Source organism: Toxotes jaculatrix, chromosome 4 (genome assembly GCF_017976425.1).
Source record: "Toxotes jaculatrix isolate fToxJac2 chromosome 4, fToxJac2.pri, whole genome shotgun sequence".
Lineage (NCBI taxonomy): Eukaryota > Metazoa > Chordata > Actinopteri > Toxotidae > Toxotes > Toxotes jaculatrix.
Genome location: NC_054397.1, coordinates 21,268,386 through 21,291,006, shown reverse-complemented (window position 1 = coordinate 21,291,006; position 22,621 = coordinate 21,268,386). Strand labels below are relative to the sequence as shown.

Sequence of the window (22,621 nt, the reverse complement as noted above, 5' to 3'; positions counted from 1 at the left end):
CACTCCACAATGCATGCTGTGTATTAAGGACTGTATTTATGCTCATTCATCAGTGCAGTCAATCCAGCTGTTCCTCAGTACTCAGCATCATTACTAGAGCAGGAGGGTAGGGGGAGGAGGAGGGTAGGGTGAATGAAAATGGCATGGATCCCACTGAAGCCTCTCCCTCCCTCCCCCAGGGGATTAGTGGAGCAGCACTCCCCTTGACCGTCTCACAGCTCGCCCAGTAGCCCAGCAGCTGTTTTCTCTCTCAGCGAATTGGCAGCCAGGGTTGCTGCTGTGGGGGTGGACGCGCACACAACGTCTTTGTCCAGGCTGTGATTTTTCTGTGCGTCTCACTCTTTTTCTCTTCATATTATTTTCCTTCATATCTTCTCATATGCAGAGATAAGTCCTCTCTCTCTCTCTCTCTCTCTCTCTCTCTCTCTCTCTCTGGTCTTTCTGTGTGTTCTTTCTTTCCAAAAGAGTGACATGATGTTTATATATAGATAAAAGAAAGCAAACATGAAAAATAAACTGCTAAAATACAGTCTGTGTATGTATGAAGGAAGGAAGTGGTGAATGAGGTTGCATCATCTCTTCTTTTGCTGACCCCCACTTCACACAAATGGCTTTGTTTTGGTTGTCAGGATGTCAGCCATGCGCATGTTACTGACCGGGGCCTCCCTTGACTTTGCTGTAAGTGTCTCTCTTGTCGCCCTCTCACATATACATGCACAGGAGTGTGCGCATACAGACACACACACACATCAGCATGCTTGCAGGCGCCCTATTCGTCAGTGTCTGGCTCATTCTGCTTTCCTTCTGCCTACAGATTGGAGGACAGAGGTAGCGAGGGAGGGCTGAGGGAGAGGAGAGTTGCGAGGCAAAACGGCTGGTCACATGAGCAGAGATCTGTTTACAAACCCAAGGCAGAGCAGAGCAAGAGCAAGGGGAGGAAGGGAAAGGCGAATTGCAGGATCTCTCTGGATTGAAAGAGGAAGAGGGGAAGCCTGCCATGACAAAGCCAGCTGGAGGTGGGAGAGACTGAATACGACACACGCAGACACACTTGTGCACACACATCGCCTTTGTCTCTGATTTTTTTTTTCTCAATTGAAGGAGCAGATGGTTAGAGGGAGAGTAGGATCCCCCCCTCCCTTATACGCACACACAAACATGCACTGACTGACACACAAACACACACTCACCAGCAAAATACCAAACACAGCTAGAGGACTGTTGTTGACTGCATGGAGCTGTCCTCACTTTGTTTGGGCTTTGAGGGAAGTACATCTCTGCCTTCTCTACTGAGGAGGAATACCCACTGCAAGATCAGAGGACTGGAGGAGGAGACAACAGACGAGAAGAGAGGCGGATGAGACTCGTGAAAATCCTCTGTTAAAAAAGCAGCTTTGGGAGGAAGACAAAGCACACACTAATGCCAGATAATTACCTTCATTGGACGAGCACTGTCATTTTGTACGGCGGATGTCACTGAGATTGGTGAAGGGACGATACCGCAGACACAAAGTGAAGTCAAAGAGGCCCCATTTCTGCTGTAAATGTAAGTATTTCCTGTTACCAAGCAGCCTGTGTTGTTTATGACATTGTGCTTGAGTGAGATTCAGCTTTTCACAGTAACAACTCCCGAATAACACACGGTATGAAGCAAAGGAAAACAATCACTTCTTGTCAACAAGATTTCTTTGTTTCTTCTTCTCTCTCCTGTGATGACATCATTCTCCCTGGGATCCAGGAGCACATGAGGTCTCCAGTCTTGGTCCAAACTCCAGACCCAAATCTTGCAATCTTTACACAGAGTGGTTAATCCAGATTTGGGAATGGTGAGCAGAGCAGACTGCTGAGCCAACATAACCACACCTCCCAAGGATTTGTGGAATCTGAGCAAATCTGAAAATCTTGATGGTTGTTTTTTGGAGGAGCTAACACAACTCAACAAAAGCGCAATCCAGCTCAGGCTGACCGAATCCAGGCTCCAAACAGATTCAGTGTCCGGACCTCCAGCCCACGAGCTTGGCTCTCATCCAGCCTACTCCTGACAGGGCCCGAATTTACTGCTGCTGCCCTGGGAGTCAAATTTCATGCAACCATTCCAATGGTGTAACGGTAAGTGAGTGGATTTTTCTGCTGTCTGCCAAATACACGAGAGGTGCTAGCACATGTATTTACTTGTATCTCATAAACTCAGTTACTTAGTTGCTGACTACCAGCTAATGGGATCCACATAATGGATGTGCTTGCGAAATGGCAAATTGCTGAGAGAGTGGAGGCCTCAGTTTGTGTTTTGGGGAGGGTGCATTCAAGGTCATGTTTGTTTGAGAGCTATTACAATTGAAATTGGAAATATTTTATTCTCTGGCCATTTTGCTAGCTTTGTTTCAGCTGAGTGTCAGGTTCATAACTGTGTCTGTCATTATGCTACCCTAGGTCTTCTCTAGACGCCACCAAACCACCCCCTCTCAAATCCCCCCAACCCCCAGCCATGTCAAATTATCCAACCCATACCCCCCACCGTGTGCAAGCTGTACCCATTCATTCATTATAAAGAGAGACACATGGACATTTAGAGGCTGGCAAAGAGCATCCTCGCCGCAAATTAATAGGAACACATGTGGCCTGTGGAAGTGGGGCTTCCTCTGCCATTGTTTTACTAAATGATCCTTTAGTCCCCAGAGTTCAGTCTGTTTAATATACCCCACCCCCTGCCACCTGCAACATACACACACATCTCTCTTACAAATACATGCAGACAGACACTGCACACCACCACCCTTCCATCCCCCAGTGTTGTCACACACACAGACATACAAACTCTCTACCAGTCACCTCTATAGAGTCTGTGGAACAGATGGTGGTGTGGTGGAAGTGGTGTCTGTCCTCCATGTTTGTCTTTGTTCACAGCCAATTAGCGCACAGTCCTACGAGCGATTTCGTTGCCACCATAGTGCCAGTCACAGCTCCCTTGACACACCTGCATCCAAACAAACAGAAACCATTAGGTTAAACTGCTCACTAAATATTTTATGTCAATAATACTCTTTATTCCGTGGAGATGAACCAGAGTGCCACATACTCTGAGGCTACTGTCAAGCAAACGTATGCTCATGATTTATATCTGTACACACCCTGAGACTCAAGGCCCGGTGGCACTAGGATCCTGTGATCGCACTGTATCTCTATGTTCTGGATAATGATCAACAAATACAGATCTCAAGAGCTTAACTGCCTTTAGACTCACAACAGTACAATTGCCTTTAGAAATTACACTGTCAAATGTTTTTGCTACTTATTAAGACGTGAACTATCAATTCTAACCATTGAATACTTTGAATCTAAAGTGGAGGTTTCAAGAAAGGTGATTATAATGGGAAAGTAAACAATAAAGTTGCAAACAAAGAATGAAAGTTAGTCCTTTAATAAACTGCCCACATTAGAAATGAGACAGGGTTAAGATATCTTACTTTAGTTTACATGTAGCTTGAGACTCTTAACCCTAACAGTTACCCCTGACACTTAAATGCATGTCAAGTTTGTAAACTGTATTGCAAACTCTTCCTGGCAGGATGCCTGTGTGGTTTGGGTTCTCAGCGCTCTGAACACTACTGCAGCATGACGTCTGACATCTATCACCTCCCACTCAATGTGTATGTCATTGTGCTGGGCATTGGCCTCTTCGTCTTCATGCTCAGCCTCATCTTCTGCTGCTACCTTTTCAGGTAGGTAGCTGGGTGTCTGTGAAAATCTGGATAATTAATGAGAAAGGTACAGGAGAAATGTGGAAAAGTACAAGAAGCATGGCTATGTACTGTCTTCAACCAAAGATCACTGACAAGTTCATTTTTCAACTGTAAAATATCCTGCTTCTAATACATGTCTTATGCCTTATAAAAAACAAAACAAAAACCAAAAAAAAACCAAAAAAAAAAAACCCAACACACGCGTGTGTGCGTCGCTTTCAAATGCAGCAGGCAGCTGTTTTTAGCGAAAGACTAAAACCCATCGGACACTACCTGCCCAGCACCGAAGTGCAGACAAAGACTAGCTAACTAGTTAGTCTAACTAGCTGACTAGCTAGTTAGACTAACATTGTGGAGTCTCTAAAAGGTAAAGAGCCAAACATTTCCTTCAGCAGTTGGTGGAGACCAAACTAGAGCTAAAAGGAGAGACACACATGACTCCAAACAAATAATAGCTTGGCTTAGCACAAAGACTGGAAACATGGGAACGGGAAATAGTCTGGGTCATTACTCCCTGTAAAACCAAGAATTGGTATTTTCACACTTAGTTTTTTTTGTGCAAATGAAACAAGCAAGATATAAAGTGTTAATTATTGAGCTTTAGTAGGACACGGGGCTTTGCGATATGATTATATCTACCTTGGGACAATGTAAATTTGTCTATCAGCATCGTTAATGCTGTGGTGTCTGTCCCTTTAATATCTGTGGTTGTATTGGCTTGTTGTGAACAATACTGCAAATCAATGAACAGTACTGCTTAACTGCAATTATATATAAAATTTACTACATAACAATATACATCAATACTGTCATATAAAATGACCTATACCAGGATGAAGGATTTTATCCATATAACTGAAACTACTACTGCAGTGGTAGGAAAAGGGAGTAATGATTGAAAGCATGCCTGACTGAAGTTACAGTTGTTACTACAGTCACTTCTACTGTACAGATGTTGTTCTCTGTCTTTCTCTCAGGCTGAAACAACAAGGAACGAGGGAGCAGTTCAGCTACAATGAGGTAAGTTGCTGCAGTATCTGTCGCTGTGGGTGAACATGTAACACCAGCTTCTGAGGCAGGTTATAAATACTACTATAGCATTTCACACTGTTATCGTCAACTGTGAAACCTAACACCACTCTTTATAGATGACCTTGACTCCATCCATGTGTCGTTACCTGCACTCTTATTTTAAAGCGTTAATCCAGCTGCAGTGTGAAAAGGTCTGAAAAGGTGGGCAGGTAGCAGGATGTGACAGTGTGGTGTGGTAGGTGTAGTGACAGTTGGTGTTGTTTTATTTTCAGCTCAGGGGAAGGTTGAACTCCAGCTGCAGCGGTGTGCATTATCTTTATTAAGGATGATTATTTTATTTTAAAAAAACTATGTAACAATGAAAATAGAGAGCATACCACTCTTGCAGATATTTTAAGCCAGTCACATCAGGACATTGAACCAATCTGAAGTGTTTGTTTTACACCATAGCTTTTCTGCCAAGATAATAGTGCTGACACATCATTCACATGACCAGTGCTTCTCTCTTTTCTTTCCCCTTTCCCACTCTAGGTGGTGCTCAAGGGAGCAAGCAAGAAACTGAGCCTTCTAGGAGTAAGTCTCACTCCATGACACGCATGTACATGTTTTTAAACATGTGTGTTAAACCCTGGCAGCTGTACACATGTCATGTTACCCACACTGTTTCCGTGCCAGCCGATCAGACGATCCATTATAAGCTGGGAGGGTTCGGTTGGTTAACTCAATCAATTCCTCCTCTCAGATGTGATTAACATGCTGCACTCACTCACAGTGGAGATGTCCTGAAAATATCTTGTATCTCAAATGCAGCCGTTTAAAAATGTCAGAGTGCCTGCTTGACTCTCTATTTGTAGACTCCAGGAATAACTGCACTCATTCAAAATGTATTATAAAAAAAAAATCTCTTCTTGTCTCTTGTGATTCCTGAAACGAAAGGCTTTTCTAAGTTGTTCCTTTTTTTCCACTAGGCACCGTTGGTATATAGGGATAGTTTTGGTTTTCAATTCAATGCCCAATCTCTGTTTTTGTTCAAGGGAAGGTTGAGATAGTCCTGTTACTTGGAAACATAGTTAAGCATAGATAAGTTACACAGGCGCATGCACGTGATACAAGCTCACTTAACAATACCCACCATCGGAAAAAACATTCTTACAACAGAGCATTTCTGCTCTACATGTGCAGGGACAGTGATGATGCTGATGTCTCCACTTCTTTGATTGGCCACTTTCAACACCCACAGTCTCGGGCTGTCGTGCAGGCAGGAAGTGGCTGAGTGACCCTCAGCGGCTGCCTGTGTGCATTCTTTTACTACTTTACTGCTGCTATTTTTTTTACTCTACTATATATGGAGAGTTAGAAAACCAGGAGCCTACTTTACTTGTGGGATCTGACAGTTTTGTGGGGACCAAAATGCTGGATCCCACAAGTGTGAATGGCTAAGACGTGGTTTAGGTTTAGGTTAGAGTTAGGGTTGTAAGGGTTGGGGTTACGTATTCAGTTGTGATGGTTAAGGTTAGGATAAGGGGCATGGGACAGCATCACAACTGTGCAAAATACACTTTACAGGTCTGTACTTGAGATCAAAATGAAGGCCAAATGTGAAGATGGGTGTGATCCAACCCATGAGTACTGAGTACTCATCTCATGGGTCTGGGAGACAGTGACAGTGAAAAACAGTATTTTTTATTTATTAAGTGACCTACATGTTACTAAATTTATGTTTGCTCAGTTATGTGTAAACCTGTGTTTACGCAATTATTTTTTACATAATACAATTTCACTATTGCAATAATAACATGGAGGATTAGTAAAGAGTGTATTTTTGTTCCTTTTTATCTAAAAACAGACAATATGGCGACCTCCATGGTGGAAGTAATCACATGAAATGAATGAAAAACTAAAAAGTAGAACATGGTTGCACAGTGCCATAGTCTGATACTGATGAACACACATACCTGTCAGTGCCACTAGGATGATTCTGGCCTCTCTCCAGGCCACAGACATTGGGTGTTGGAAGTGACAGCTACTGCCCCTGCCTACACAGTATGAAAAGTTAATGGGTCTTTTCTAAAACCACCCCCTTCACCCTTTTCCTACCCACTTCCACTCTGTTTATGTATTTATATGGAGGGTCTGCCACATTTAGTGCCATCCCAAACCAAACAGCTGACCTGATGACCACATGCAACGTCTGTGTTGTGTTTTCATCATGCAACATGCTCCATACAAATCTAAGTTTCATGCAACTATCTGTACAAACATTTGTAAACATACTAAGAGAGGTGTAACTATATAGACTAGAAAACAGTAGATATGTTCATCACAACTTGTTTTATATTTACAGGGACTGTTACAAAAACCAAGCAGATTATAAACAGCTTTGTTTGTTTCCAAAACAAAACAAAACAAAAAAATAAAGAAACGCCACCAAAGAAGCTGGGGAGGAGGTTTTATTTTTCTCCATAGGCTGAGGCCTTCTGTGGAGAGAATATAATGAGTCTGCCACCTCACTGCCCACACTGTTACTTATGTGGCCTAATGTTGGTGCTGTGTATAATATGCTGATACGAAACCATGGTTACGAAAAGTTACCACAGTTCTCGTTTCTGTCAGATAAAGGGAAGTTCGGGAGGGTTGGGCTCGGCCGACCGCCTTAGTGCACGCGAAGCAGAAATGATCGATCGCGAGGATGCGTTTCCGCTCGAGGATACGGTTGGGTGCGCGCATATCACGTGCATGCGCCTACTGTTTAGCCTTTTGAGACTTATTAAAAGCCATACTTCAAAACACTGGCCTATACTTGAGTTACGCTCTGAATCTTATAAATTAAATCAATTTACCTTTTACTTTATCAGCTGCAAATGGTAATGTCATTGGATGTGGTGACATACAAGCCCCTTACTGAATAGAGGTGGAGGGAAAAAGTCACCTCAACCATAACTTTGCTGTTATTTTTTGTTCTTGCAGCAAACCTGTGCGGTGTGTCTGGAAGAATTCAGGACCAGAGATGAACTGGGAGTGTGTCCATGCTCACATGCATTTCACAAGAAGTGAGTATTCAGTAAATTAGAGTAAGTGAGTACACTGTACAAGTAATGAAGCTATAAAGGAATAGTTCAGCAATTAATGAAATTGGCTGCATTTAATATCATTTACCAGTTTTATCTTAAGATGCTCCTGGTAAACCAGACCCTCACCAGCATTATTTTTAAGCTGATTGCTACTTTTTGTGTCCTGTCAGGTGCCTGCTTAAGTGGCTGGAGATCCGCAGCGTGTGCCCCATGTGTAACAAACCCATCCTCCGGCTCCACACAGACGCTCCCCAGGGTGCTGAGGGTCCCATGGACCCGGAGGAGGTGTGACAGAATTGGGGAAGAAACCAGACTTCCCTTACAGAAAACACACATATTAAATATACTAGGGATGATGGACAGCGGTCATCTTTAAGACATCTCACAGGAAATGTTGATAATGATCCCAAGTGGCCGCCTCGCTGCTGACCTTTGAGCAATATGCCTTGGTGGAAATTGGATATCGACAGCACCAAAATGATTTGGTCAGATCAGTCAGGGAGTGGGTGGGTGGGTGGATGAATAGGATCTTTTCATAAAAATGCTCCTAGTTCTTCTTCCATATTGCACTGTTCACCAAAAACATGACAGGAAAAGGAGTCACTTTAGAGAGCAGGATATCATTGCAACTGTCACTGGACGACTAGTGCAGCACTGCCAGAGACAAACAAAACTGCAGGCATTTGGCAGGACAGGATCAGTATGGATACCTCTAATATCTCAGGGGTGTTACCAATACAGCCAGCACAAACCATGTCAATCACCCTATAAACCTGTGCCACACATGCATCTTCAATACTGCCAATGTAGGTGAAATGCTCCAGTAGTCAGAGGTAGCCACAACCTCCGGCCGAAACCAAGACCAGCGGGATTACAACGATGACGATTTAAGTAGACAACATTGCTACCGATTGTGTCCCTGGCCCTTTCCTTTAAAAAAAAAAAAAAAAAAAAAAAAAGAAAAGAAAGAAAAAAAGAAGAGACTGATAGAAAACTAGTCTTGCCTGTATGTATTGTATGTAAACGTGTCCCTATATATATTGTTATTTTGTATTTGTTGCTTTTAAATAAAACGTCACGTAATGTATTGTAATGGTGCTGGATTTATTGAAAGGTCAACCAGTCAGTTCATAGAAAATGTTCCAACAAGTATGATAAGGAACTTTTTAGTTCCTTATCACAGTCCATTCAAAGACACAGTAAACTAATCATCATATATCAACACTTACCATTCTCTTTGTAGCTCAAATTCATTTACACACAAAGGGATTAAAAGGTAAGCTGATGAAAGGTTGGATACACGTTTGTTTTTATAGATGATTTACAAAGGTTTGTTGTGTTCTGCAACATTAGAGCATCAAACCCTGAGTTTCAGGTTCAACTGTTCCCAGTTCATGACACTTAAAAAAAAAAAAGCTAAACTAGAAGCTACTGAGGAGATTATTTTTGATTAGGAGGCGAATTCAGTTTGCAGCCTCGGTACCTTTAGATTCCACAAACTCCATGGCCTTCTCTTTGACTGCCTGGATGCTCTGTGGGGTGCCGTGCTTCTTCTCATACTCCAGGTAGCGCTTGAAAAAGAACTTGATCTTTTTCACTGAAACGCTCAGGTGGATCACACGATCAAACAGCGCCCTGAAGGAGACAAGGAAGATGGAAAACACCATCCAGCACATGTCATCAGCTCAATAATGTCAGTTTTATCACATCTACCAATAAGGATTGGAAAGTGATCATTTGCTCACCTGACTTCCTTCTGTGATCCATGTTTGACCATGAGGTCGATGAAAACAGACCAGAGGTCGGTACGTTTCGGATAGTTTGTCAGGACTTTGTCAAACATGGTGCGACCTTTCTCCGCATCGCCATAACGGAACTCCAGCTGAGCGAACTTGGCGATCAAATCCACACCTAAGAGGAAGGATGACAATACATAAAGGTTAAAACCTGTGGAGAGACACAGCTGGGACAGGGAAACAGAATCTGAATGGTTACATGCAATGAACTCTGACAAAGACTGCTCGGTCAAAGGGGTGGAAACACAGCTGGTTTCAGTCAATGGTGGGTGTCAGAAAATATAAACTGACATCAAACTCTTCTGTGGGATGTCTGAGAGCATTCAGATAGGCCATCTTACTTTCTTTGGAGGGCAGACTCTTCAGTGCCCTCTGCAGGAGAGCACTAGCAGCATCGCTCTGACCCTGCTGAAGCAGGAAGGACCCGAAGCTCAGCCACACTGCTTTATTCTGACGGAAACGCTTCACCATCGTCTTATACAAGCCCTCCGCCTCCTGGATACAGCCACCAAACAGAGCACACAACACACAGAAAGCGAAACATGCAGACATTAAAAGCTACAGAACACAGTACTAAACATCATATGGGTAAGATGTTTGAGCTAAGGACATCTCTTGAGCTAATCACTCAATAAACTGTACCTTGATCTTGCTGGACTTGGCGTAGATGTCAGCTAGCTGCTGGTAGACGGGCATAGGCTCACAGAACTGCAGCGCCCGCTCAAACACTTTCTTCAGGGTTTCCTCTGTGCCGTACATGTTCTCTAGGTTCAGCAGGGCCACCCACACATTCAGTTTCTCCTGCTCCTCCCTGGAAAACACAGGATACTATTTTAACAACACCAGTTTCTGCTGTTAAAAATGCTCACTGTCTTAAAAGGTTTGACACAAACTGTACAGGAACCTGTAGTCATCCTATTTGCATTTATATATACATATCTATATTCATTTTTCTGTTTTTTTTATTTTTTATTTACCAAATGTCAATCGGCTTGATCTGCCAGTGGACTGCCAGTACAGGTCTGAACTGTATTTTTAATTTCATAGTGTTTAAGGTTGTTATGTTTTTGCATACCTAACACAAATTTAGCCTATTAGTCTGCAAATTTTCTTGTTTGCTTTATTGCTCACTTTCAGTAGCAAGTTTAAAGAAGGAGATGCATCAATGCAATACAAGTATAAAATAAAATCCATTAATCTATCAATAACCTGAAGGAAATAGTTTTGAGAGCCCTCTCAGCCACAGCACGGGCCTGCTCGATCTGTGTGGCCTGCAGATGGTGAGCCATGTACTGGAGCCAAAGCAGAGAGCTGTTGGGTGAGGCTAGGAGCAGGCGCTCGAAAGCAGCCGCATCTTCGGGCCGCACGTTCGGATCCATGAGCTCAGTCTCCCGCTGTACCAGCGCCTTCTCTGCTGCCTTTTTCTCCTGCTCCAACTCATGACGGGACTTCTTCTGGGGCTGAGGACAGCAGCAGGTTCAAGACAAAAGACAGGACAGTAAGTGACCAGTGAGTGGATGCGTGATGATGAGGAGAGGAGACTTTTAAGAGATTATCTTTGAGCAGGACACAAAAAATGCTGACAGAAAGTTGGATTCAATCCATAATCCTAAAATTATACGTGCACTTTTATGTTTGTCTCACTTTGCTGCTTCCTTCTTGGTCCTCTCCATCACTGGAGTCCCCGTCCTGAGCTGCAGAGGCAGGCTTTAGGGAGTTCAGTCCAACATCCCAGGAGAAACCTGCTGCCACCTGCAGTCTGGATGGTCCTGATGAGCAGGGCATGACCTGCTGAGAACAAGGGGGCGGGTATTTTTCAGGTTTTTAGATATTAATATCACTGCATTCACTGAGCAGCATTATATTTGCTTACTTTTGCAGGATCAGGTTTGGGTTCTCCTTCGTCCTCCTTATCCTCTTCTTCCCTGAAGTACACCTCAACTCCACTGTCATTATCATCAGTCTTTGCTTTCTTTGTCTTTTTCTTCTTCTTCTTGGGGACCTGGGACTCTTCTTGTTTCTGGCGAATAAAACAACATAAAGACTGCCATCAAGGCTTAAATCAACCACAACACATGCACATAATTGCCTCAGTGGCCATCTGGTTGTAATTAAAGCTGCAGAGTATGCAGAGTGACTGAGGCCAAGATCAATGCAGCATTTATTACTGTCAGACCAAAGGATAATGAGTGAATGATAAATGAAGATGGCACAGATCTATGAGGAAGTGGGTGTGCATATTGGGTTACTGCTCACCTTCAGCACCTCAGCAACTTAAACGACTAAAGAGCGAGTCATGAACAGTGTGTTTATTAGTGGATAGCGGGAAGGGAGGAAAGTCTGATACGAGAGCGAAAGGAAACTGAGACTGTTACCTGTTCGCTCTCAGACAGCGTGCGTTTCTTCTTCTTCTTAAGATCATATTTCTTCTTCTCCTCTCCTACCAGACGCAGCGGCAGACCGAGAGACTCTGGAAGGACGTCTGGCTTCCCGGTGTCCTCGGGGAGCAGGGAGAGGTTGACAAACCCCTCCTCTTTGTCAATACTGAGGACAGGAATAGAAAGAGCTGCAGACTAAAAATGAAACGATGACAGTATTGATTCTGAAAATGACTGTAACCTAAAGCTGCTCAGGGCAAAGAGCTTATGTAAAGACACACTATCAGTATTACACTGCTAGATTCTTCCCATTCGTCCAAATCAGTTTCTGATGTCTGGTAATGATGACTTCTTTTCTCTGACTCTACAGTCATGTGGAAGTTTTAGCCCTAAAACTGCTGGTTACGCTGGATTAGAGCGTAACCTTAGCGACAATAACGTCACTGTGAAGTTATCTTTTACCTGATGATCTTGGTGGTGAGCAGGGTGTTGGGAGGCAGGTGCTCAGACAGGACCTTGTGGCTGCTAACAAAGAACTTGGTGGACTTCTGAAGTTGGGCTCTTCCGGTTATTTGCCAGGACAATCTGGAACATACATATGTGGAAAAAGAGGTGAACACGTCTTCACAGCTGACCTGCTATCTGTCAAAAGGGGACACCTTTAACAAGATCACAAAGCAGTAAGAAGAAATAATGAGCAGGGCAGTGGAAATGTCAAAGATAAATGCTGAAAAAACTACAATGAAACTACATTTCCCAGACAACAAGGAGAATACTGTTCCTTTCAGGAGTTTCTGTGGAGTTTAGATATGAAGTTAAATTTCAGTGCTGGAAGAACTCCTCAGTTACCTGATGAAGATGCCCTGCTCTCCCACAGACTTGACGTAGCCTCTGATGGTCTGGCCTGCCTCCAGTTTGTCTGTAGACAAAACCTCTGGGTCCTTCACTGGCTTGGCCTGCTCTGGGTTCACCCTGAAGAAGAAGAGTTCCAATCAGCAACACAATGAAATAAGATTTATTGTTGTTATGAGATGTGAATTTGTTACATAAGTCCATATGTCAGACTTTTACAATGACACCTGTCATACCTTGATGCACGTAGAGACAACTGCCACTTGCCATTTTCATTCCCTAAGAGGAAACACCTAAAAGAGGAGGCAAACATTTTTTTTTACTCTAAATCTACACAGAATTAAAACTGATAGTGGTACAAGCATTTTTTTGGATTGTAGCTGTAAACTGTAGATATTCTATGCCAACAATTTCCCATAAATGTATTCTGGGCTGCAGAAAATCAACATTTACAACCATGATAAAAAAAAAAAACTACAGTGATTACAGCAATTATTTTTGTTTGGCCTAAATTACAGCCACAAAGTTAGTTCAAGTTTCATTTAGTTTCATGCAGGAAAAAAGTAGAAGTTATCCACAGCTGGTAACACAGTGGGTAAGGGGGAGTCTCTAACTATTTGTTGCATTGTTCATGTCAGACCTCTCCCCTCCACAGCCAGCTTTTCACATCGCTTGTTGTTGATTGTTCATGTGGTTAGACAACACATATTACAAACTAGTTCTTAGAGACCACAAACCAGCCCTGTGTCTGACTGTGTCTTAGAACATATGCAATACATATGTAAATGAATTTCATTCAAAGGCCACTGCTGCATCTACCAACCTGAGCAGCTGATCCTTGCTGTAGGCATCCAGAGGTTTTGGCTTGTAGGCATCAGCCAGGTCAGTGACAGCAACAGTCCCCATGGCACCAAATGGAAGTTTGACCTGGAGGCCGAACTGTGGATGAATATTAGTCACGATCCCCAAACTGACGCTGCCTTTCTCCAGTTTATGGACACCTGGAAAACATAGCAAATCCAGCAATCAAGGTCTGATTTACATTTGATGAAGAATCTGAAATTTATATGGAGAAGTGATACAGAACGCAAAAGTAAAACAGCCAACAATTATATAAAATAAAAACGTAGTCTGAGCTGCTCATACCTGTGAGTGACAGCACAAGGCGATGAGGTTTGGAGCTCACTTCTACCACTTTGGCCCGGACTGCTTGGCCCAGCTTGTACCGTTTCTCTGGGTGGCTGGCGTCCTGAAAACACGCACAATTTACAGAGAAATTTAAAGTTCATCAAATCTTATTTTCACTCAGACTGTAAAAGCCTTGGGCTGAGCATTTTCAGCACGTGAATGTTAAAAATGATCAGACGTGTGCTCTTCCAATACATATAAAATGACATAATGCAGATTTAAAATTACTTTAGGATCAGTGATCATGGCCAGAAGTTCAACCATCCCAGTAATACAGGGGTCAGTGGTGACCTCCAAAGACTTCCTCTCTGGATTGTACTGGGGGCAGAAGCACAAGCACAGTGAGAAACTCTGATCTGTCGACTTGGATGACGCTGCTAAGAAGAAATAAAGCCAGTTACAGCAAACCACTTACCTTTGATACAAAGCATGTAATTTCTTCACCAACTTTATAGCTGTTAAGTTTTTCTTTTGCTGCAACTGGTTTGAAATCTGCGTTCTTCTCCAGTTTGCTGCAGAGAAAATAAAAGAAACAGAAACAAAGTGAGAACAGACCATCCACATACTGTGTAAAACACATGCACATCTTCACATAACAGGGAAACAGCTATGACAACACAACAGATCTGTATTATTGTAACTCCCATATTTTATCTTTATACAATATTTTATTCAAACAAAATGTCGCAGACATCAGTGTCTGGATGACTGGTCTGAAAATGAGAAGACTCTAAATTTACTAATTTACTTTAGGATCACAGAAAACACATCAAGGTTATCATGCAGTATATGATGTAATGCTGGCCTTACAATGAACTGTACTATACAATTACCTGGGTATAAGTGTGAGCTCAGGAATGGTGTAGGTAAATCTGGGATGGGAAAATGGCAAGAATCTGAAAAAAGAAAAAAAAAACAGTTTAAATTTATTTTAAGGACGATACAATTGCACAAATAAATTGAAAATCATTGCATTTGTCTTTACATTTTTACAAAGGTTTTAAGTTTAAATATGGAATAAAATCTATATGACAAAAGTAGGAACTTGCATAACAAAAAAAAAGTCTATTTGAACATATAAAATAAGGCAGTACAGCAGTGTTTACCTGTGACTGGAGGCTTCTCGTCCTCCAATTACCCTGGCGGTGACCATACTGCCTACTTTCACCGAGGATGTTGGGAAGGACCCCTGACACACCTTTGTCTCCTCTAACACCTCAGACACGTGCACGCTGCCTGTGCTCCCATCCTCTAGCGTGACCTGAACGCAGGTAGGCTTCACTGTCCGCACTTTCCCCTGCAGGATTTCCCCGAAGCAGTGACCCTTGGAGCCCGACTGGTTTTCCGAGTTTGTGCGCTGTCGTTTCGGTGCAGTGCGCGTCCACGACACTAGAGGAAGCCCTTGTAGTTCCTCACAGCTGGGCTCTATAACCTCAACTGCCAAGCTCATCCCCGCCTTCAGCTTCTCCGACTCAGACAGGAATACCTCATTCAGGTGACTTCTGGTTTGGATCACAGTGAGCTGTGCTGTGTCCTCCAGCGAGATGACGGCAAAGTCTTTGTCTATGTGCTGCACCATCGCTGTGTATTTTGATCCTTCACTTAACTGTAAAGATACAAACAGAAACACTGCAGTCACAACAGTGAAATATTAGGGACTGTCCAAAAATTATTAGTGGGGGGAGGTGGATCAGAAAAGCTGTAGAGTATTGTAATTTCTCTTTTGGGTAACGGAAGGCAAGTCTCACTTATTTGGGGGAGCAGGGAGGGTGTTTTATTCTCACACAAGATTTTTATTTTATTTCAGCCTTCCATTGCAATACAATTAATAGTAAAATAAATAGTTACATTGAAATATTTATATTAAAAGGATAGCTTCCATGTGCACCACAGTTCATTAAGGTGTACTTTATTTTATGAAGAAAAACATTGGGATATTATTTTGAGGTAACCTTTTGTCTATGTCCACCAGGGTAATCTAAAGAGAATATGAATAAAGCAGGAGAAGGCCTCATTTTAAAAAGTAAATGTAATTTTCATCACCCAAGTCCAAACCCCAGTAGTTTACTTACAGTCTCTTACATAAAACAAAAAAGATAATATTGTCTCATACTGTCTGACTCTTTAGAAAAATACCACCTACAGCACATTAATGTGACAATGTGTTCATCTTAACTTTCCTTACTGTGAAATAAGAAGCAAATGGTATGAAGAAGCGCAACACTCACAGATTTCTTGTTTCCCACCAGCTTGGCAAGGATGGACACATGGACACAAGCAGACAGGATGTCAACATGAAGGATGACCGCAGTAACCTTCTGTCCTGGGGTCAGGCTAAAGCCTGAAAAGCATGAGTCCAACAGGAAGAGCATGATATGATTTTGCAAAACAAAAAAAATGTGAATTGTGATTGTGTGAAAGGTAACCACACAATATGAGTCCGAGAACACAGAAAGAAGGGCAGATTATCTTCACTACAGTGCCCTAACAGCATTACATAATAACTTTGTGTTATTTATGTAAGGCATACAACATACACCAATCAATCAGTAATGAAGTATTTCAGTATTTACCACATCACTTTGGTTGATGCAGTCAGACCATGACACCAGTATGTGCCTACATGCATGTAAATCCTTTAAGGGTTTCAAACCCAAAGACTAAAACATGCATCACCACATGGTATGCTACAGCTTTTCAAACGTTTCTGGTTAAGTACAAACCCATGACATGGTGCTTGCTGGCCTGTATGGTAGCGCCGACCAAATCATCAGACGTAAACGTCGCACCGCTGTCCGTCACAGTATCCACCGTCAGCTTCCGCTTCTGACCAACAGACAGAGCAGCCAGCTGCTGGCGAAGATCACTGTTATCTGAGAATTACAGCAGACATAAAGAGAGGTTAGACACTATAAGGCCTGACTTCACCTGAAGAATGAAGGAATCAATGTATCAGATTTGCAAGTGGCGGCTGTTTATATTGAAGTCTAAACCGACCTCACAGAGACGGAGACAACACATGCATACCTCTCATAGCCAACATTTCAGTCACAGCTCTTTTCTCCTGCAGACCGTTAATGAGTCTGGTCTGGGCGTCCCCCTCTGGAGATATAACCTCTGAAGTCTTCAGCGTGATGAGGAAACGTCGCTTTTCCTCATCCAGGTTGGTCACCTTAGCAATGACTGTCTGGCCCAGCTGGAAGGTGAGTGTCGTATCACTGATGAACTTGTCAGTCATGGCCTGGGAAGAGGAGCACGGGAAGATTTTTATTAGGAGAAATAAACTAACATGCAGATTTTCAGGCTAGAGGATGTAGCACGAAGCCCTTTGCTCACCGACTTGGGTGCAAGTCCAACAAGGCCATATGGGAACTCTACAAAGACGCCGTAGGACATGATGTTCTTGACCCAGCCGATCAGCTGCATTCCAACTGTGATCTCTGAGAAATCCTTGGCGACCACTCCCTCCTCCAGTGACCACCTCACAGTCGGTTTCTTGGTGAGATTCTTTAACAGAGGAACAGCTAAGGAAAACAATGTTCCTGCTTTGTGAAAGCATGTAAATGTGAGATTTAACTTCCCGATAAGCAACAAAGGCCAAGAAAACATTTCATACTGTACAGAATCAAAGAACAGTTGAGGTTAACTTCTCAGTTTTGATCAGATTCACATAAAATCTACAGACAGTTAAAAACAGGATACAAAATTCTGTTTGTTCTTGCTGAAGCAGATGAGCTTCGAGACATTGTCTCCCTCTTGCAGGCTCTCCCACAGCAGAGGGCAGTTGGACATGTGATCAGAGAGGTGCATGGTGGGTAGTACAGCTCGTATCTCATCAGGGAGGATGGCTACCTCCAGACCGTTGACTAACTTCTTCAGCACCTTGGCCTCCAGACTCTACATGACAAACATTGTGCAGATGTAACATTAAGAAAATCAGTAAAATGGTCAAATTAGTAAAAACAAACAAAAAAAAGCATGAGGTCTTTAACTTACCGTCCCCACTTCACAGTCAAACTGAGGCTTAGCAGCTTTCTCAGTTTCTCCCTCCACTGCAGCTTTAAACGACAGCACCATCTTTGACTTCTCTGGGTCACACTGAAGAACTTTCGCCTTTAACACCTGGACCATCAATGCAAACAAACAACTTAGCAGATGTAACATCTTGAACAAGGACAGCAAAAACCTTAAACCAGGTCAACTAAAAAAAAAAAAAAAAAAAAAAAAGATCTGATGTGATTCTCCCCGTCCATGTTATTTGGTCTCCACACCTGTCCAACATAGAAGACCTCCTCAGGACTCATGATGGGCTCAGAGCTGAGTTCACCGAGCGGCACCAGACCCTTGACGTTATTGTAGAAACGAATGATGCAGCCAAAGCCTTTGATGCAGACGATGTAGCCGTGGGACATGGAGCCAGGACGAGCGTCGGTATAGCTGAGGAACAATGGCAGGGAGCTCTCAATCAGGGCCTTCTTTCTGGTCAGGTACAGCTTCTTATTCTCTGGATCTACCGACAACACCTGATGGAATATATTCACCCACAAACACAGAGGAATAAGACAAATATGCAATTCTGCCAGAGAGCTGAAACTAACTGCATGTTATAGATTTTATTCTTCTTCTTTTCTCAGTGGCTTTAAAACAACACAGAGAACTGCACTGACCCGACATTTGACCTTCATGCCCTCCATGTATTTCTTCTCTGGGTTCTTAAGGATAATGTCAGACAGGTGGGTCCGAGGCACCAGACCTTTAATGTGGTCGGACAGATGCACCACCATCCCATGATTCAGCAGGACTGATACCGTCCCCTTGGAGGGAAAGACACATTGGAAGAAAGAGGACGTGAGACAGGCAACAGACACAGGGAGAGAGACAGAAAAAGGAAAAAAATAATATACATGGAGAGGGTAGCTGAATGACTGTAAACAGACTTTGTAAAGGTTTATCAGTGGGGTTAAAAAGATAAACCCACATATTTTGTCTGATATTTTGATGTCTGTTATTAGTCATGAATATTAAGCATCTAAATTGAACTTCTCCAGTCCTTAAATTTTTCCATTAGTAACTTAAGGTTCGAGTGTTAATAGGAGATGATGTTTAATTCTTACCTCTACAACTTGACCAGCCTGAAGATCATGATATCTATAAAAAGGCTTCTCGATCATACTCCTGGAAATAAGACGAGAATTTTGTAAACATTTCAAAATGGAATTTAATGCTTATGATGCGGTAAGACACAAAAATGCAGAGCCACATACCTGCGCAGAGTAGCAAAATGAATTTGGTCCATGGGGCTGAAGTCCAGTATCCTGCAGGTGTGCTCAGGCATTGCCAGGACTCTATTCTCATTAGCTGGCTCCTTTGACTCTTTCAGGTGGTTCCTCTGTCGAGAAAGACAGTTAAATATTAAACCAAGGCTGAGGTGGCAGAACATCTGCAGACCGCATTTATTCTTCTTTTGAATTCAAAATGGCTCAAATTTTCAAGACATCACACTGACTCACATGTACAAATGCCAATGTTTTGCCAGGCAATTCCACAATGCCTCCGGACATGTGGTGTATAGCGAGCATCTTGCAGTCCTTCACCACCTCCCCAATGCGGTCCCCACCAGTTGGAATGGGGTCAACTCTTTTCCCGGTCTGAAGGAGGTAGCTGCGCAGACTCAAGCCCACTAAACGCGTGGACGGCTCCACGTAGAGCACACAAGCTCGCACCTGGGTGGATGCACACAAAAGAGAATGTCAGGATGCCAACTTTATAATCCAGCATGAGCACATGACACAGAAACATTAACTGGTAATATTTAACGCTTTAATCAAAGACCATTTTAATAGGAGGATGAATATCTCTCATCAGAAAGCTGAAAACAGGGTCCCTGTGCCGAGTCAGTTTTACCTCAGTTCCCTCAGTATAGTTGGACGCCTGCTCTGGTTCCATGTGGAGAAAGTCCACCTGGCCACCAAAGGAAGACAGGAAGTCCAGGATCAGACCATGTTTGGTCACCTGCAATACAGAAATGTTAACATTATCAAAATGAAATTATTACAGTGAATATACTGACACTAACTGGGCAACAGCAGATCATTCAATGGACAAAAAAAACAACAGAAATTTACCAATGAATTTTACATAGTTTTAATATTGTAATAAAAAAACAGAATTGGTGTCATTGTCAGTGTCAAAGTTGTCTCTACCTTTTTGATCGTAGCTTTGACCAGAAGACCAGGCAGAAGGTTGGTGAGGTTCCAGCCTTGCTCGGGTACAGCACAGGCCTGGGCGATGGTCTGGGGGTTGACAGAAAGCTGGACCACACGCCCTTCGTTCTTTACTTCTTCCACTTGAACAGTTACATACTGGCCCACTTTCAGTTCTGCAGACGTGACAATGCAGAATAAGACATAAGTTCCTTGAGATTATTTTCCTCAATGAATGAAAAGCGATATAAAATACTGTGTAATACCTTCAGGGTTGCTTTGTTTGTCTTTTACTGCTTTCACAGACAGGAAGGCTTTGGATCCACTGATGCCAATGTCAACTATGCAGCCATGATCCTCAACACTCTCCACACATCCACTTAAGACCTAAATGAAAACACAATAACAACATATCAATGAATTTTAGATTTAAAATGTTTTAAAAATATTCAAAATTGACTGATTACGCTCATTAACGACTCACCATGCCAGTTTTCAGAGCGCTTGAGGTGAGAGCCTTGTTGACCAGCTTTGGATTGACTGACAGCTGGATGCTGAGAGTGCCTCCTTTAGCTATGTCCAATTTGGCAACTACACACCTTAACACCATGCCGGGGTAGAAGAGGTGAGGCAGAGAGCAGATCTCCTGTGAAGTATCAGGAATCAGATATTAGAAATATATTACAAACTATGTCATTATTAGCGCCTTCAGAGGTACATTCAAATCATCGCTCCACAGTTCTACCTCTGTGTCAGCTGAATCCAGCTGCTCACTGAGCAGCTTGGCGTACGAGTCGCTGATGTTCTTGATGCTAAGGTAACCTTGCAGGCCACAAGGCAGACCGACTATCACCTCAAAGTCTGCAACCTCCTTCACACAGCCCAGCATCAGCATACCCTCCTTCACATTCTGGGAAAAAAAAACACAACAAATATCAAGTCAGATATTGAGCTGAATACCCTGAATACTAATACAGTCTGCTTAACACATTCAGCAAATCCCCAATATGCACTGGGTCTTTCCAAACACATTACCTTGATATGTAGGATTTCCACACACTTGGCTGCTGCATTTAGAGACAGACCATCTTTTTCTTTGTCCGTCTTTTGCTTCTTGAGCTTCTTGCCGTCATCTTTGACTGCCCCCTTTCTTTTCTTAGTTTCTGTTTGTTCCTTTGACTGCAAGAGAATTGCATATCGTGCTATCGTGAACTGTGGAAGAGATTTTCTCATAGTGTGGGATTAAGTACACAGTGAACAATCCAAACATCACTACACACAGAGTGAAAGGGAAGGGATATGAAGGAAGAGTGAGAATAACTGATGTGGAAGAACTACTTCCACTTCAGTAATGTACTGATGTGAATTAGAAGAATACGCTGCGTGATATTGTGATAATCCTCTTTCTGTGGATAGTCATAACCTATTCCCAGCATGTTCACAATGCTCAGTGATTTGTCCAGACAAATTAATGTCTTAACACAGTCATGGACACAGAAAGAGAGAAAGAAAGAGTTGAACTCTACCTGGAACAGGTTATCCACTTCGCTCCTCTGCACCACAATTTTACTCTCAGAGGGCTTCTTTGCTGTCCCTCCTCGGGGGAAGTCCTCCTCCACTGATGCCATGTTTGGTGTTGTTTCAGACGTCTAGGAAAATTAAAGTGACTGGGAATAAACAGATCATTTCAAAACCCTTATACTGCTGATGACAAAAATTGTTGAGATAAATCACAACTCAAAGACAGTGGATATGGGCAGACTCTACACCCAGTTTGAATTTTCTAACGTAACTGCTGATTTTACATTTGAAACGTCTACACTCGTGACCATACACGAACATTAACTAGTAAAAAGCCTCAAATATAAAAAGTTACGTGAAAGGCACACACAGGAGCTTGGCTTACTAACCACATACTGTCTGACTACTCAGTCACAAAAGTAACTGGTTAGGCTCTTGGAAAAGCAGAATGGAGTCAAGCAAAGTATAATTGTTGCCCCGCGTCGTAAAGTTAATACTGAAAACATGGACGAGATCAGCGTTAGCTAACGTTAACGTGTTCCAGCGTTCGCAATGAATGAACGGCAAGTTTTGCCAATACACAAGCCTCTATACAAAAAGTCGTCTTTGAATCAAACAAACAAAAAAAATACTCCCACAATTATTGGAAATATTGCCTTACATTGAATCTCCGGCTTTTGGATATCCAAACTCACATGTTGTTCAGCAACACGCCATAATCGCAACCCGGAAGAAAAACTAATGCGGGTGTTTCACTCTTTGTCCAATCACAGAGCAGAAACAATGATTGACGCTATCTGTGGCCATTCAGCGATTGTTTTGGACCCTGACTTTGAGTGA

The 22,621-nt window shown here is 42.7% G+C and overlaps 2 protein-coding genes across 4 annotated transcripts; one reads left to right on the top strand and one right to left on the bottom strand.

The window, feature by feature from the left end:
- Window positions 1–889: 889 nt before the first annotated feature.
- On the top strand, window positions 890–18,488 carry zgc:175214 (uncharacterized protein LOC557610 homolog). The gene is made up of 9 exons (XM_041035241.1): window positions 890–1,016; window positions 1,102–1,546; window positions 1,739–2,109; window positions 3,566–3,719; window positions 4,718–4,760; window positions 5,304–5,345; window positions 7,740–7,822; window positions 8,014–8,337; window positions 18,478–18,488. The coding sequence occupies exons 3-8, from the start codon at window positions 2,085–2,087 to the stop codon at window positions 8,132–8,134; spliced, it is 468 nt and encodes a 155-aa protein (XP_040891175.1). The 5' UTR covers window positions 890–1,016; window positions 1,102–1,546; window positions 1,739–2,084; the 3' UTR covers window positions 8,135–8,337; window positions 18,478–18,488.
- On the bottom strand, window positions 8,929–22,504 carry pdcd11 (programmed cell death 11). Of its 3 annotated transcripts, none has more exons than XM_041035235.1 (36): window positions 22,443–22,504; window positions 21,787–21,909; window positions 21,296–21,439; window positions 21,006–21,170; window positions 20,745–20,906; window positions 20,527–20,647; window positions 20,261–20,436; window positions 19,962–20,069; window positions 19,568–19,780; window positions 19,322–19,446; window positions 19,172–19,232; window positions 18,725–18,871; window positions 18,329–18,580; window positions 18,054–18,179; window positions 17,760–17,954; window positions 17,394–17,564; window positions 17,085–17,298; window positions 16,781–16,930; window positions 16,286–16,398; window positions 15,164–15,663; window positions 14,891–14,953; window positions 14,473–14,569; window positions 14,286–14,375; window positions 14,016–14,118; window positions 13,693–13,870; window positions 13,106–13,162; window positions 12,867–12,989; window positions 12,480–12,602; window positions 12,015–12,183; window positions 11,513–11,659; window positions 11,284–11,430; window positions 10,849–11,099; window positions 10,282–10,450; window positions 9,981–10,134; window positions 9,589–9,754; window positions 8,929–9,478 (listed from the first exon to the last, which is right to left on the bottom strand). In XM_041035235.1, the coding sequence occupies exons 2-36, from the start codon at window positions 21,886–21,888 to the stop codon at window positions 9,307–9,309; spliced, it is 5,454 nt and encodes a 1,817-aa protein (XP_040891169.1). In that variant the 5' UTR covers window positions 21,889–21,909; window positions 22,443–22,504; the 3' UTR covers window positions 8,929–9,306. The 3 variants fall into 3 exon arrangements, with proteins under 3 accessions (XP_040891169.1, XP_040891171.1, XP_040891170.1); XM_041035237.1 differs by having other exon boundaries at window positions 11,284–11,427; XM_041035236.1 differs by having other exon boundaries at window positions 21,787–21,927; window positions 22,443–22,503.
- Window positions 22,505–22,621: the final 117 nt, after the last annotated feature.

Bases quoted from the DNA above. Each gene is read 5' to 3' on its own strand.
- zgc:175214 (XM_041035241.1), top strand. From the start codon at position 2,085: ATGCAACCATTCCAATGGTGTAACG. The intron at 2,110-3,565 runs GTAAGTGAGTGG...TCTTCCTGGCAG, and splicing joins ACCATTCCAATGGTGTAACG to GATGCCTGTGTGGTTTGGGT. The intron at 5,346-7,739 runs GTAAGTCTCACT...TTGTTCTTGCAG, and splicing joins AGAAACTGAGCCTTCTAGGA to CAAACCTGTGCGGTGTGTCT.
- pdcd11 (XM_041035235.1), bottom strand. From the start codon at position 21,888: ATGGCATCAGTGGAGGAGGACTTCCCCCGAGGAGGGACAGCAAAGAAG. The intron at 11,100-11,283 runs GTGAGACAAACA...TGCTGTCCTCAG, and splicing joins ACCAAGAAGGAAGCAGCAAA to CCCCAGAAGAAGTCCCGTCA. The intron at 10,135-10,281 runs GTACAGTTTATT...GGCTGTATCCAG, and splicing joins CCAAGTCCAGCAAGATCAAG to GAGGCGGAGGGCTTGTATAA.